The 16,832-nt window shown below is 44.4% G+C and overlaps 1 protein-coding gene across 32 annotated transcripts in view; it reads right to left on the minus strand.

The window, feature by feature from the left end:
* Depdc5 (DEP domain containing 5, GATOR1 subcomplex subunit) overlaps nt 1–16,832 on the minus strand; it is a 130,616-nt gene that overhangs the window by 56,369 nt on the left and 57,415 nt on the right. For 12 of the 32 annotated variants that reach the window (XM_039091988.2, XM_039091990.2, XM_039091986.2 and 9 more), the window contains 6 exons: nt 15,379–15,585; nt 13,467–13,602; nt 12,463–12,557; nt 4,467–4,532; nt 747–930; nt 145–305 (listed from right to left, as the gene is read on the minus strand). In XM_039091988.2, coding sequence (XP_038947916.1) covers nt 145–305; nt 747–930; nt 4,467–4,532; nt 12,463–12,557; nt 13,467–13,602; nt 15,379–15,585 — 849 coding nt within the window. The remainder of the gene's footprint in view (nt 1–144; nt 306–746; nt 931–4,466; nt 4,533–12,462; nt 12,558–13,466; nt 13,603–15,378; nt 15,586–16,832) is intronic. The other 20 variants (XM_063273173.1, XM_063273168.1, XM_063273174.1 and 17 more) reach the window with 5 other exon arrangements.

A 16,832-nucleotide genomic window follows, 5' to 3' on the forward strand; every position in this document is an offset into this window, starting at 1 on the left:
TAAGCCAAATAAACCCTTTCCTCCCCAACTTGCTTTGGTCATAGTGTTTCATCTCATCAGCTAATACAATCACTACACAAAAGAAAAGCTACTCTCAGGATTCAGTAGACAGGAAGAAATGTAATTTTAAGAAGGATCACTTACCTCTGCTATAGAGTGGGCTACTGCTCAGCGGGGGTGGGACTGTAGTGCTGGGCTTCTGGGTCTTTGGCTGTACTATGATTTGGTAACCCTGCATGAGACGCTGGCAGATGAACTCTTCAAACACTTGCTGGGCTGTCATTTGAACGCCCTCCTCGTCCCTCCTGGAAAAGAAATGAGTGAGCATGTGGGCACCCCTGACCTCGGGCAGTGACACCAGCAGTCACTGCGCCCCCCTCTCTTCTTTCACCCCAGATTATCACTCTACAGCAGCTCATAAGACCCATAATCTGCACACCAGCTTTAGGAGAAATGTTCAGTTCAACCAGGTAGACAAAGAAGACAGAAGAGGAATGACCTTAGAAAAGATAATGAGATGCGGTGTGCCCAAAGCAACTGCATGAGCAAATATGTGATCCAGGAAGACAAACTGTTTATGTCAACAAAACTTGAGAGAAACTAATAGTTCTTGCATCATCTAATTTCCCAAATACTAAAGGAGGACATGAAAGGCTTAAAAAGTTCCGTTTTCTTTTTATGCATGTGTTCCGATATACCCATGACCCTCACAAACAAAGCTGACTGCTTTTGTTTCGGGCACTGACCTGTCCATGTCTGCTTCTGGGAGGAGATCATAGCAGCCCTCTGTGTAGTCATTCTGCAGGCCCTGACGGTCCGGGAAGTAGTCAGTGGTGAGGGGAAGGCATGCAGGAGTAGTAAGAGACTTCCAATCCACTCCAACTGTGCAACAGAAGCCTGGCACTACAGGGGGAGCAGACAGTGTCAGAACTGCCTCGCACAACGGGGAAAAGGTATATGTGGTCACCATGGCAGGTTTGGGATATGGAAGGAAGGGAGGGTGGGGATGAAGTTCATGGTAAAAGGTGATAGAAATTGCCGGGATAGAAAGGGGAGCAGAGGGAAGGGATGGGGGAGGGAGAAAGAGAGAGAAACAGAGTTTGTTAGATAACGCAAAACATGCTTATCCAATCCCATCATGCAAATGGGTTCACAGCCGCTATTTTTCATTTTCTGCTGATCATGAGTACAGCTGAAATGCCAGTGAGGTTACTGCAGGGCAGGCAGGGTTATACATCAAAGCAAATTAACATTCTGAGGGCAGAAGAGAGGCTCAGGGCAGAGCCTCTCCTTCCGAGGACTGCAGAGTGCCTGGGTAGGAAAGGAAGAAAGCTCAGCCTAATTGGGAACAGAATAGCGAATAGCAGCAGAGACGGGCACTCTCACAATCACAATAGCTTCAGAAGGACAGGAGGGGGCCAAAGGAGGGTGTCGGACAGCTACCAGGCTGGGGCTTTGGAGACATGAGTGTGACATCTGCTCCCTAGATAGAACAGGTCCTCCACACTGGTAGCTAATTCCTGACATCTGGATCACACCAGTCTGTTACAGAGGGATGTGCTGGACCCTGAGACATGCTGAGGAGCAATGCTGGGCTCTACTTACAAGACGCCAGTAAGACACTCTACTGTGAAAACCAGAAATGCTACAGATATGGCCAAGTCTGGCCTGGGGGCAAGCCCCTGAGTTAGAGCACAAAGGCCGCACTGTGTGGTTTGCTCCACTAGACGCATGCACTTGGGGCTTGGTCTCAAAGTGGAAATATGAGAAATATGGACGCTGCCACAGTGAAACCTGAAGCAGCTCTGGTAGTCCTTGCCTAATCTGTGCTCTAGCTTCCATTTTCTGCACGTGATCTCCCTGAGTCTTTCTAATCATGATGCCATCCACCACCATGGGATGCCAGAGCCAGCACCACAATAATCTCCCTCCCTCCTCCTCCCTCCTCTCTCACAGAGGCTTGCTATATATCCCAGGTTGGCCCTGAACTTGTCCTGGAGCTTCTAGAAGGCTAGGCTACAATGTGCACTACACACTTGGCTTTAAAACACTTTTTTTTAAAATGTCACTATTTTTTTAATTAATTTATTTATTATATATGAGTACACTGTAGCTGTCTTCAGACACACCAGAAGAGGGCATCAAATATCACAGATGGTTGTGAGCCACCATGTGGTTGCTGGGACTTGAACCCAGGACCTCTGTAAGAACAGTCAGTGCTCTTAACCGCTGAGCCATCTCTCTAGCCCTTTTACAAATGTTTTTTTTTTTGTTTGTTTGTTTGGTTTTTTTTTTTGTTTGTTTGTTTGTTTTCTGGAGCTGAGGACCGAACCCAGGGCCTTGCGCTTGCTAAGCAAGCGCTCTACCACTGAGCTAAATCCCCAACCCCTTTAAAACACTTTTTAATAAATGTTTCCCCCTCAAGTGTTTCATTTAAATGATAAAAAGAGTCAGGTAGCTATCTCTCTAAATAAAACTGACTCAATCTTTAAGATCTTTTAAGTGAAGACATTTTTTAAATCTATAAAAGTAAACAGACCAGGGCAACAACAACCGCTCCACACCTTTGATTACTGTGTGGGATAGTTACACACTGTGTATGATAAATGCATGTGCATGAGCAGTAACAAGCTTACAACACAGTGCATCTCCCGGGGCTTTGTCAGCCTCAATCACTCCCACACGGATGAAAAGGTATTGTATGCTAAGTACAAGGACAGAATGCCTCATGCCCTGGGGAAGACCATAACTGGACATAACTCCCTCTCTATGCAGGGCTCACAGAGTCATTAATACCTCAGAATTCAAAATACATCACCCAACACCAGAAATTGCACGCCAACTTCCCCACATGACAAATAAGAAACTGTGCTTAGCCCTACTTCCTGGGTAAAACCAGAAGAGCCCTAATCAAGCCACAGTGAGGAGGTGGAAAGCCAGCTACATCTTTATGCTGCCTTAGACAGGCAGCACTCACTACCTTTCTGACTCTCATAGCACTGATTTCTGCTGGGCATGATAGCATACGCCTGTAGTCCCTGCACTGGGAGAGCAGAGATAGGATGGATACTACAAGTTTACAACCAGCTTGGGCTATATTGAGAAACCCTAGCTTAAAAACCAAAACGAACAAACCTGGAAACTATCCAAATGGTCACTAATAAAAATAATTAAATCGTATGTTTGATTGTATGATTAAAAATAACCACATTTTCTGGGTTTTGGTTTTTTTTTGTTTGTTTGTTTCGTTTTGAGACAGTGTCTCACTATGTAGCCCTGGCTGGCCTAGAACTCCTAATTATATGAGACTTCCAAAGTGCTGGGATTAAAGTCCTGTGTTACCACACTCAGCTTAACAAAATTAAAGCAAACAAACAAAGGGCGGGGGCAGATAGAGAGTTGGCGGTTAAGAACACTTGTTCTTGCAAAGGACCAGGGTTTGATTCTCAGCACCTGCGTGGAGGCTCGCCACGTCCTCAAGCATGAGGCATGCATGTGGTACCCAGACATATGTGCAGACAAAACACTCATCCAAACAAAATAATAAAAAACAAATTTTAAAAAAGAAAGAAAGAGGGCTGGAGAGAAGGCTCAGCAGTTAACAGTATGACTGCTCTTCCAGAGGTCCTGAGTTCAATTCCCAGCAACCACATGGTGGCTCACAACCATCTGGAATGGGATCCGATGCCCTCTTCTGGTGTGTCTGAAGACAGCTACAGTGTATTTATATATAATAAATGAATAAATCTTTAAAAAAAAAAAAGAAAGGAAAGAAAGAGAACAAAACTTTAGGGTTTAGCACAATGGCCACTGAGGCTGATAATCTGTTTGATCCCTGGGTCCATCCAGCAGGAGGAGAGAGCCAAGTCCATGAGATGTCCTCTAGCCTCCATGCGCATGTGCTATGGCAGATGTGTGCCAGCACACAAATATGTAAAATCAATATTTCTGATCGAAAAATGAGTAATAGGAACATGAAATGTTGTAAAAGGATTAAGTTAATTAATCATCAATGGAGATGAAAAGACTCAGAGCTACACATCATAGCCACACAGAATAAAGTGTGTGCAGTGGTAGAATGGATTCCCTGCACACAAACATTGACTAGCCAAATATTTTCAACTATAAGTGTGTCTGAAGGACCCTAATAACAGCCCATTGTTTCTTTCTGATTTTTTTAGAGACAATACTAGGTCTAAGAGCTAAGATTGGCTTCTGCCTGCAAGAGGGTCTTCGTGAGAAGTCTACTCTTTCCCGCATGTCATGAATCACGCACTCTGGAGCAGGTCATTCAACCACACTTCTCTCTTTTGGCATCAGAGAGACTCAAGAGTCCCTCACATATCAGCTTCCTATCACATAGTACGTGGCTTTCTAGATGCTGTCTTCCCACAGAGCTTGCTCATGCCCTCACTGCCCCACAGTGCCCACTGCCTGCCTTCTCACCATCCAGTGGCCCCTCTTACTTGGGTCTGGAGAGGTAGAAACACCATCCTCTAGAGAGTCCTTATTCTGGTTCCTAGGATTCATACCTAGAGAAAGAAAAAGCGACTTGTCTGAATCAAAGTTACTCTACAAAAAAGTTCTTATAATTGTGGCTGAAAACACTCAAAAATAAAGATAAAAATACAAACACAAACAAAAGTGCCAATTCTGAACTGGGTATTTCAAACAGCCCAAAAGAATCAACCAGAGAAAAATATGAACAATCTAAAATTTGGGAATGAACCAGAACTTCAAAGTTATCAATACCATTCTTTTTGTCCAATAAGCTCTTTTTTGCTACTTATTTTGAGAAAATTGACACATTTAAAGTCATTTCAACCAATTAATTTTTAGCAAACCTAAAATAACCTAACTACATTTTGTACACTTGTTTAACCTTAACTTCTAAAACTCTTTTTTCTAAATCATAGCTTTTAAGAATATAACAAACATAAAAATTTACTACACTTAACAGACTAATGAAGATTCTACCTAAATACAATTAGTCTGAAAAAGATTTAAAAATAAAACTTGAATATGAAATGACAGAGCTAATTTAAAAAACACACACAGGCTGGAGAGATGGCTCAGTGGTTAAGAGCACTGACTGCTCTTCCAGAGGTCCTGAGTTCAAATCCCAGCAACCACATGGTGACTCACAACCATCTGTAATAGGATCCGATGCCCTCTTCTGGTGTGTCTGAAGACAATGACAGTGTACTTACATACATGAAATAAATAAATCTTTAAAACACACACACACAACCAAATGTCACTTAGAAAACATAACTATTTAATAAAAAAAAGTGAACTATAAAGAGGAATTGGAAAGGGCCTCAAATATAACCAACATTAACTGTCTCCATACAGAAAGTTTAAAGGAGGAGGTAAGTGAAGACAGAACTTTGGCTGTGGTGTTTGAAATTATTTGTTTTCATGTGTATGAGGACCTGCTCATACATAGGTGTATCTTGTGTGTGCCTGATGCACGTGGAGGCTAGAAGAGGGCATCAGGTCCTCAGACATCTGTCAGCTGCCATGTGGGAACAAGGAACGGAACCTCGGCAAGAGCACCACAGACTTGTAACCGCTGAGCCCCTCTCCAGTCCCAGGACTTGTGCCTCTTACTCCATACACTCCTGTGCCACTTGAATCTCTCTCAATTATAACAAATATTTATAAATTCCTTAAGAGTCTTTAGAAAAAAATAAGCAATGACATAGGAGAAAGCACTTGGAAAGTCACATAATCTGGAAAAAAGACTTGCGTCTGGAATATTGAGATCTCTCTTGAGTGTTGACTCAAGAGGAAGAAAGCTACCAACCCAATAAAGAGGTAACAAAATATTTGAATGGGCCCTGTGACACCATATGCAGAAGGCAAACGAACACATAAAAATAGATTCCACACCAGTATCCACTCAGGAAACAGCAAATTAGTGACAAGCCCCTGTACCTGGTGCTTGTTATTCCAGGGCAGGGCCTCTTGTGCCCACACTGGCCTCGCACTTGCCTGAACAGAGGATGGTCTGAACTTTCAATCTCCTTCCTCTCTCCCGGGCCTGAGCACAGTTTGTTTGTTTGTTTGTTTACTTATTCAAGTATACAAACGTTTTGCCTAGATGAATGTTTGTGCGCCATATTCGTGCCTGGTGCCCACAGAAGTCAGAAGAGAGCATCAGACACCCTGGAACTTGAGTTACAGATGGTTGTGAACCACCATGTGCATTGGGAAACCCCTATGTTCTATAAAAGCAACAGGCGCTCCTAACTGTTGAGCCAACTCTGTGACTCCCTAAGCCCAGTGTGTCTGTCTCTGTCTCTATCTCTGTCTCTCTCCCTCCCTTTCTTTGTTCCTTTTCCTCCTGCTTGCATTTTTTCCCCCCTTACTGAAAATAAAAGCCAGGGAGCTGGAGAGATGGCTCAGAGGCTTACAACACTGACTGCTCTTCCAGAGATCCTGAGTTCATTTCCCAGCAACCACTTGGTGGCTCACAACCATCTGCAATGGGATCTGATGCCCTCTTCTGAAGACAGCTACAGTAAATTCATAGATATATATTAAACACACACACACACACACACACACACACACACACACACACACACACACAGGAGGAAAGAAAGAAGGGAAGAAAAGAAAAGGCCAGGTATGGTGGCACATGCCTTTAATCCTAGCACTCAGCAGACAGAGGCAGGTGGATTTCTGAGTTCAAGGCCAGCCTGGTCCACAGAGTGAGTTCTGGGTCAACCAGGGCTACAGAGAAACCCTGCCTCAAAACAAAGAAAACACTTTTCTCACATAATATATCTTCATTGTCTTCCCTTCCTCTACTTCCTTCTGGTTCCTTCCCTCCTCCCCTCCCGTCCAGATCCATATCCTTTTGGTGTCTCATTAGAAAGCAAACATGCTTCTAAGGAATAAGATATAATATAAACAAAGATAAAGATAAAACAAAAACTAATATGTAAGAATAGAATGAAACAGAGGAAAGGAGCCTAAGAAGAGGCACAAGAGGCAGCTGGAGATCCTGAGAGCCCTCACTCACACCCTCAGGTATCCCATGAAAATGCTAACCTGGAAGTAATAATACATGCACAAAGGACCCATAGGGTAAAAGAGACACACATGTATAAAATAAGGAAAAATGTAAAAAGCCCTGACATGACATTTGTGACATTGTAAGATACGGTGCCTCCAAAGATGCCATTGAGTTCATTTTCTGTTGGCATCTGCTGCTACTTGGGACCCAGGACGTGGCACTAACCCACTGAGCCATATTTCATTCATTGTTTAACTAGGTTCCTGATACGTAACTAGGTACATAACTAGGTTCCTGATACGTAACTAGGTACATAACTAGGTTCCTGACACATAACTAGGTAGCTATGTGCTCAGTACACACAAGGTCCTCACTTCAGTCTCCAAGACCATAAAGTAAAAAGGACAGAAAAGGGGTCTGACAAGACCCACCAACTGCCTTGACGATGCTAGACAGCACAGAAGTGAACAATGCAGCTACAAGGGCTCACAACCCCGCTCAAAACAAAATCCTACAGAGCCAAAAGGGAAACCCACAGAGACACTGTTCCTGAGAAGCATGACTCATGTGTGAGTCAGGGCCAAATGCAGGAAGTCTGAGTCACACTTGGGTACCTGCAGATGGCAGAAGCTTCAAGCCAAGGGAGGCAGAGGTAGGGTCAGAACTGGTTTTCTTGATTTTTCTCGTTTTTAATAAGTAAAATGTTTATTAGTTATGTATTTCAAAGTATCCTGTAACAAACGAAGACTGTTTTGTTTTGTTTTTCAAGACAGGGTTTCTCTTGTGGGCCTGGCAGTCCTGGAACTCAGTCTATAGACCAGGTTGGTCTTGAACTCAGAGATCTGCCTGCCTCTTCCTCATGAGTGATAGAATTAGAGGCAATGTGGTATGAAGCTCAGCCCTAAAACAAAAATTCTAGGTTCTGTGCTTTACCAAGCCCAGCCTACTTTTGACCCTCATAATGCTGTGGGGACACCGATCTAGATGCATGGGTTTTGTTTGCTTTGTTCCAGAAGTTGATCTTAACAGCCTCTAGTAGAGCCTGAGACAGAAGCTCTGTGACACTCAGACACCACTCTGGGCAGCTTCCTCTGCCACTCCTGAGCCCCCCACCCCCACCCTGGGAATCCAAGGCAGGGTTGTGAGCCATGCTGTCCAAGTGGTCTAGTACTGAACTGCACCCGTCCCTGGTGCAGGCTGGTAATCACAACACATTCGATCTGCATATTCTAATTTAGTAGTGAAGTGGAAACCACACTATGTCTGAATGATTTGCAGTCAGACTCCTGGTGAGAGGGCTTTCTCTCATCCTTGTTAGCGCACGTAGAAACTACCTTAAAGAGAACCCAAAGGAGATACAAGTCAAAGGCCACTGAGGTTATGAGAATGGGTGTCTTTATAATCTCTGTTTCTTATACACAGAAGCTTAAACACATGGGCTGGAGAGATGGCTCTGTGGTTAAGAGCGCTGACTGCTCTTCCAGAGGTCCTGAGTTCAAATCCCAGCAACCACATGGTGGCTCACAACCATCTGTGATGGGATCTGATGCCCTCGTCTGGTGTGTTTGAGGACAGCTACTTATACTTGTACTCATATACATAAAAAAAGTAAATCTTTTTAAAAAAAAGTTTAAACACTTCTGAAAGAGGTACAGTTTTGTGAGTTAAGGAAGCAAACCTGGCCTGAGGAGACAGCACAACAGGTAAGAGCTTGTGGTGTCCAAGCATGAGGACTGAGTTCAAATTCCTGGAACCCACACGCGTGGAGCATGACGACGAGGGATACCTGAGACCCTTGCCTGGCTTCACACACACCTGTGCACACACAGACTCAGAAGAATTTTTTTTTTAATTTTAAAGAAAAACATATGAGCTGCGTGAAGCCACATGCCTCTAATTCTAGCACCCAGGAGGCAGAACATCAGATCCTAGCACCCACATCAAGCCAGGCATCCCTCCCTGCAAATGCCTATGATCCCAGCTCCTAGAGGGGTGAAAACAGGAGATCCCTGGGCTTTAACCTGGCTGAGATGGTAGGAGTCCAATGTTCAGGGGCAGACCCTGCCACAAAGATATGGACGAAAAGTAATAGGATACCTGATGTCCCTCCCTGCCTCTGCATGTGCAGCTGTGTGCACCTCCTCCCAACATATGCTCACATACTCACACAGGCACACATATATGCAAACACAAATAAATCAATATATGAACAAATAAATCTTTAAAAGAAGAAGAGCAGCTATGAAAGAGCAAAGGGGAAGCTAAGGTCAGTTAGCAGACTATGGACTAGGCCAGGACAATAAAGATAATATTCTGGAGATACCCTAAGAGAGACTGGACACTAACTGATTACTGTATATGGAAATAAAAATTATGAAGGCTTCATCTAATTTCCTTCTCTGCTCATTAAAATGATTTAACCTAGGTTCAAAGATAAAAAATTCCCATGTGGTCTGGTCCTTTTGAAAGCATATGCTACAGGTCATAAGGGCATAGGAAAGAGTAACCCCATACAACTGATCACCCCAACCAGAAAAACAACCCAAGGAGCCCACAGCTTCTACGAAGCTTAACAATGTAGAATGGATACCTATACACACACACAAAAGTAAACACAAATACTCAAGTACAAATGAAACAATAATTTTGTTGATCATTGTAAAGCTTCTTACATGACAACGTAGTCTTCAAAATAAAACTTCATTTGTCAATAAATATGCCAGACACTATGAGGAGTCTAGTAGAGAGACAGACATAGAAACCAACAGTGGGATCGTGAAGCCCCCAGTTGAGCAGCTGGGATTTGCATCACGAACCATGTGGGAACACATCTAACATCTCTTAGGAAGCATGAAATGGAAAGGAAACTTCAAGAAGTTTCAAAAAGGAGGCCCACTTGAAGCTGAACCATCATTGACAATGGATGTCTTTAGGAAGAACAGGGCTTGCAGACAGAAAAAAAAAACACATTCTACACAGGGGGGCAAGACTGCACAGAAGAATGAAGACCATGGCTAGGATACAAGAAAACCCACCTATCATTATCAATACCCCCATCTGGGTTAACAGTTAACCACCCGTGTCTGCCCGGCACTGTTGTAAGCTCATGTGGACTGTCACAATGAAAGAAACTGAGCTGGACAGAAGGTAGTGACTACCCAAAGGGCTCACTACTCATTGTGGAGTGAGCCTCGTGTCTAAGATGCTAGAGCTCGGGCTTTTCCATACTCAGCACCTTGCTAAAGTGAGGACATGAAGGGACACAGGAGACTGTGTGATGGAGAAGCTGGTCATATCCATTTTGAAATAAATCATTGGTGACAGCATGGTAGTTCCCTGAAGGAGAGAGGAGGAACAGAGCAGGAAGAGCTACTGTGATCACCCTGAACAGAGACAATAAAGGGCTGAACGAAAGCAGTAAGGGAACCGAGGAGCCACCATCACAAGGAAAAGGCATCTGAGAAGCAAAGGGTGGGCAAGGAACAGCAGCGGGAGTCTAGATGCTATCACGTCCACGGCGAGGCATCTGCCAGTCACCCAAGGAGAGCAATCCATCAGCTCGGCCGACTGACAACTTAGGAGCCCAAGGAGGAAGGGGTGAGCCAGAGAGCCAGGCTGCAAGCAAACCTTTTCCCAATAGCTGTCTGCCTGTCTGTCTGTGTGCACATGTGTGCCAGGAGACTCTCAGCTAAGAGTGTGACAATATCACCTAAAGATCTTGCACACCCATCTCCAAATCAAGACATTTTTAAGGCACACTCCATTCTCAAGAGGAAACTTAAAATTCCAAAAGCTACATATGGAATCAGGTGGTATCTCTGCGATACTCCAGGTTCCTGGGCTCTTCTGAGTAGATACCGATGCTGGCTGCTATCATCTGGTTCAATTAATTCTTCCTGCTTCTAATCACTAGTCAAGCTAGCTCAAGGAATAGTCCAGAAACCCAGATCAGCCCTCCTTAGTAACCCTCTACCCCCAAAGCCAGGAAAACTCAAACTTCCTCCTAAAAACTAGCTTCCTAGTTTAGCCAAGTGATAGAACTGCTGCCTTTGTGACATTCTGCAGAAAATCTCGCAGGTATTTAAACACCCTGAATACATGACTGAAAGTGTTTCCACAGTACCAACCTTTTTCTTGTTTCTCACTTAAAATGTATGAGTGAATGAAATGAATGAGATTGTAATTATTTTGGGATTTTCTTACTGTTGACTCACTTCAGCACTCATCCTTGGGCTACAGGAATATGGCTACATCAATCTACCAGTGACTGAAAACAACAGCATTGGCCCCCTTTACAAAGCTTTACTTTCCAAATCCTTTTTTTTTTTTTTTAATTTACAGAACCCCTAGAACTGGAGCTGCAGACGGTTGTGAGTTCCCATGTGGGTGCTGGGAATTGAACCTGGGTCCTCTGGAAGAGCAGCAGTTGCTCTTATGCTGAGCCATCTCACCAGTCCCTACTTTCATAAACCTTAAGCCAAGTTCTAGAAATACAAGCCAGTGTATAGGACACAGTGTAGAGGACACAGTGTATGGGACACGGACCACAGTGTATGACGAAGCAACCATACTTTGTATCTTCCCACGCGCATCTTGTAAAATCCCTGCTTTGCAGAAAAGGTCCATTTCTAAACTCATGTTCCCTTGACACTCTGACCAGAATGCTCAAATGACAGTGCCTGAGCTGCTGTGAGAGATTAGTTTAGTATCTCGCTAGGCGTAACTGACCATGTAAACTGTAAACTGTGTTTAGTAATATACTCCTTCCTGGGACTACTGGATAATAAAAGAAATTCATACTCCACCCATCATCTGTATTTAGAATCTGTACCTTCTAACTTTCCATCAAACCAATTTCCACTCCTTCAAGCCTAAGATGCACACTTACTTCTCAGCACAACCACATCGCCTCCCTCCACCCTCTCTCTTTTGAGACAGTATCTTATTATAAAGGATTGGCTGGCCTAGAACTCACTCACTATGCAGACCAGGCTAGCCTCACACTCACAGAGCTCTGCCCATCTCTGCCTCTGGAGTGTGGGGATTGATAAGGTGTATGCCACCACCCAGAGGTTTCTTTTTATTCTGTGGTGATATAACAAATCACGATGTTCCCCTATGGACTTGTTTCTATATGAGGGTAGAGACCACTCCTCCTCAGACTCTGGGGCTACCCTCAACACCTCACAAGTCCTCGGTCAGGACTTCCTGCAAGACGGTGATAAATGTGTCCTGACCAACATGTTCTCAGCTAAAAATGTAATGCGCGGCCCATTTATAATCCTATGCATTATACAGCACTGCTTCTAAATAGGTCACCCCGAATCGTGGCTGGAAAGATCCCCAAAATAGACACGGTGCTGCTTTTCTGGCCTTTGTGTCACGTCTAGATGCGAGGCTGCTCGAAGCACCCCAAGTCTTTTTAGATGAGTTACCTGTGCCGCTGTTGCTAAGCAGGCTGACAGAAAGCTCTTCCGTTCCACTGAAGTTCAAGGACATGCTGTCACCAGGCTGTCGGGAAGTGCTGTGCCTGCAGAGAACAAAGACCGGCCACCTGGCTTAATTACTGAAGATCATCACAGTTTTTCCTGTTCACCCTGCATCCTAGTGTGTGGGAGAGGGCATATGGGGAAAAGAAAAGCTCGTGAAAAACAGGGCTAATACTCAGTCACACAGGCGGGTAACACGTAGGATCATACTTCAAACCATTACGTAGTAGTGCTTCATTTCTGTGCCAGCCTTGGACACCCTCCCTGGTTGCTTACCTACCACCATGCTAGATCCTTTCTGCCCTATGTCTCCCTGCTCAATAACAAAGGAAAGAGATAAAGTCTCGAATGGATGTTATCAGAGAAAACCTGGTAAAGAGGGCCACACACCATCCAGACCCTCCATGAACACCCCGCCAGCAAAGAGGATGTCCAGTGTCTAAGGAAGGGACCAAGAAGGCTGCCCTCTGTAAAGTGTTTCCTAAAGCAATTGAGGACCAGTGAGTCCAGGTTTAAGCTGGGGTCATGCTCATCAAGCTTAAAGGACTTTCTTCCTACACTGACTCTTGAGGTGCTTTTTAAGACATGCCCAACTTTTGTTCAAAAGCCAACATGACACAGGAAGGCTACCTAGACAACAGCCAGATCAATCACCTGCCCTGGCATTCATTCCACTGACAAACCCTAGGATAAAGAAGAGAACCTCACTTTCATCTTTGACCAAGGTTTAGGAAGCTTACAAAATATAAGCTCAAAACAATCCAAAGCTGGGCCTTGGTAATGTTACAGGCCTAATGCTAGTCTGATTGCTTGTCCCCAGGGATGGGAATGACAAGGCTGACGAAGGAGGGTCCTGACGGAATGTGCTGTAAGTCACGATGTGCCATCTCCTCAGCAGTCTGTTCAGCGCTGGGCTGGGCTACTGTCCAGAGCGTGGTGCAGACCCTCACCTTCCTGCGGCTTCATGATATGCCAGCTCCAACAGTTCTGCAGAGGAGTGGGTGGGGTCCCGCTGCCTGCTGCCCTGCAGCTCTGCCATGTTTTGCCGGGTTTGATGATGGATCTGGATGGCCTCTCCAGATGGTCCTGCCCAGACAAAGAACCAATGAATGTTATTCCCACCTGACAGCTCAGGCTGCACACAAAAGCATGCTCCTCCTTCTTCCCAACCCCTGGGATGCTAGAGAGATCTGACAAAGAGCAGAGCAAGAGGAACATCATACAAGGAACAATCAGGCTTCCATAGAGGACTCTTCCTCCACGCAGGCCCCACGCTTTACATGTCCACTGTGTTAGGAATATTTGGGACCCTCAGTTTCATGAATACTATGGAGACACCATACAGAAACAGACAAGTATCAAAGGATCAAAAGATGACAAGAGAAGGAAAATAAAAATGAAATAACAGGGCTGGAGAGATGGCTCAGTGGTTAAGAGCACCCGACTGCTCTTCCAGAGGTCATGAGTTCAATTCCCAGCAACCACATGGTGGCTCACAACCATCTGTAAAGAGATCCGATTCCCTCTTCTGGTGTATCTGAAGACAGCTACAGTGTACTTATATATAATAAATGAATAAATCTTTAAAAAAAAATGAAATAACAAGGCAGGCATGGTGGTATACATCTTAGTATACCCTTTCCCAGCGCTTGACAGGCAGGGGTAGACGGATCTCTGAATTCAAGGTCAGCCTGGTCTACAGAGACAGCCAGGGCTACCCAGAGAAACCCTGTCTCAAAAAAACAAAAACAAAAACAAAGAAAAAAAAAACAAAAAAACAAAAAAAAGAAAAGAACGGAAAAAAGAAAAAAACGAACGAACGAATGAAGCGTGCGCACGCACACACACACACACACAAATTGCCTCATATAGGACCACGTGTTTGCAGGGGATGGGGGGGGCAGAGACAGAGAGATCTTAGCCTGGGGGCTGGAGATGTAACTTAATTGAGCCAGTTCTGGCCTAGTATGTAGTTCTGGCTCCAGGGTTTGATCCCCAGCATCACGTGAACTGGCCGCGGTGGCGATTATCTTAACTAAGTTCGAGGTCACCTTCCGTTCCATGCAAAGTCTAACAAAAAGCGGAAGGAAACAGAACGGCGAGAAACAGAGATCGATGTCTCAGACTCTAGCAGTAATGACAGAAAAGAAAACAAAAGAAGCAACTTATGGATTCTAGCAGAGATAAGGGACAAAGCAGGACTGGAATGGCCTCCAATTACAGCCAGACAAACAGATTTATTTCAATTTTTTATTTAACATTCTAACAGTAAAATCAAGTGTTAAAGAAAATAACATTTCTAATAATTCAATAAGATGGTTCCCATTAAAACAAACAAATAAAACAACAACACAAAATAGAGCCTAACACATCTGATCCTTCCTAGCCTGACAAGAGTCCATTTTAAGTCCGAGTTTAATTTTAACTGCCGCTTTCAACATTTACTGTCATCTTCTTGAGGCCAAAGTAGAGTAAAAAGATGCGCTACAAAAATTAGTGAAGTAAAAATTATTTTTACTCCCCTGTTGGAGGCCCTGAGAAATGACAAAAGTAACAAGTGGAGCTCAGAGAAGCAATGGGTGAAATGAGGCTCAGGAAAGCACAGGCCATTTCAAACAAACAAACAGGCAAGCAAAGCCCTTCATTAACATAGCTGGTCAGTTACAAAGCTTGTTCTCAAGTGTGTGTTCAAAGACCCCGCTGAGAACCCTGTGGGAAGCCCAGCAGGCACACCCATCTCACTGGTGGAACCAAGAGGCTCAGAGAAGCTGAGGGACTTGACTAAATCACAGGGGTGACTGGTGCTAAGGACCAAAGGTAGGAACTCACTGTCCAAGGCTCTTACTTGAGCAGCCATCTTACCTACAGGAAAAGTATGCATCCAGCGCCTTCTGTTGGAGGTGAGCTTCATGGGCATTCTTGAGGGGGCGAAGGGGTTAATCAGTGCTCTCTGAGGGGTGTAGCCTCCAGGTCGAACATGTAGCATGGACTCTGCACTGCCCACGTGGAACCTTCCAGGTGCACTAGAGTCCCGCTGTGGTGGTTCTATCATGTTCTCCAGGACATCTGCTGGCAATCATGGAGTTGAACAAACAAAAGCACAAAGCCGCAGTGACATCAGAATTAAGTAGACAGATAAATCAACACTAGCGAAAAACCCAAGGGCATCATAAGTATCAGAAGTAAGAGAAATGAGTAAAATTGTGAGATGATGAAGAAATAAAACATGTTTTGGTTTGCTTGTTTTTCAAGTATTTTGAAGCCCCAACACCTAATGATTCCCATGTCTTGCTAGGGGACTGTGAACACTGGGCTGGATGCAGTGGGTAATGATGGGAGTTGAGCCTTCTCCATTGGGATGTGTGGATAGATTTCCTATGTGGGCAAAACAATAAAAATAAATGTTTGAGACAGAGGTAAAAGCACACACCCATAGTCACAGCACTTGGGTAGCAGACAGGCAGATTTCTGACTTCAAGGCCAGCCTGATCTGCATAGTGAGCTCCAGGCCAGTAAGGGTTGTACTGTGTCACCCTGCCTGGAAAAATCAATGGGTTTAGAGAACAAATCTGGTCACAAACACTGTCTTTTTACTTCATTCTTTCTTCTTTTTTCTCTTGAATTATTATTTGGAGCTAATTAAAAGACTGGTCAGCCTACAACCGTGATATCGTCTATCACAGTAAAAACTACCTCTCACTATGAAATACACATTCTGTTGGTAAACTTGCAGTTAGTGTACAGTTTAAGCTTGTTAAAATGAGACTCAGAGTGAGGAGTCCCTCCCTTGTTTCAGACTTAAGCATGTTTATGTCATGTGTCCTCAAACAGCTGCTGTCCTAGCTCAGTGTGACCTCTGGCTCTGTGGTACAGAAAGGGACAAACAGTTGAGGGTATTAAAAGCACTGTGTACTGTCAGGTGTGATGGTAGATGCTCTAATCCCAGCACTCAGGAGGCAGTGACAGCCAAGTCTGTGAGTTCCAGGCAGCCTTGTCATCCTGGGCTACAAAGTGAAAGCCTACCTTTAACCTCCTCCCCACCTCGCCCCTCAAGTACAGCCAGAAAGTAAACTTTCTACAATAACAGTTACTGTTATTTCTCCCATGGTATAAAAATATCTGTGTGCACCAGTCATAGAGTGTCACATGCCTTTAATCCCAGTACTTGGGAAGCAAAGGCAGGCAGATCTCTGAGTTCAAGGCCAGCCTGGTCCATAGAGCAAATTCTAAGGCTATAGAGAGAGACCCTGTCAAACAACAAAAACAACAGACACACACACACACACACACACACACACACACACACACACACACAA

Source organism: Rattus norvegicus, chromosome 14 (genome assembly GCF_036323735.1).
Source record: "Rattus norvegicus strain BN/NHsdMcwi chromosome 14, GRCr8, whole genome shotgun sequence".
NCBI classification, from domain to species: domain Eukaryota; kingdom Metazoa; phylum Chordata; class Mammalia; order Rodentia; family Muridae; genus Rattus; species Rattus norvegicus.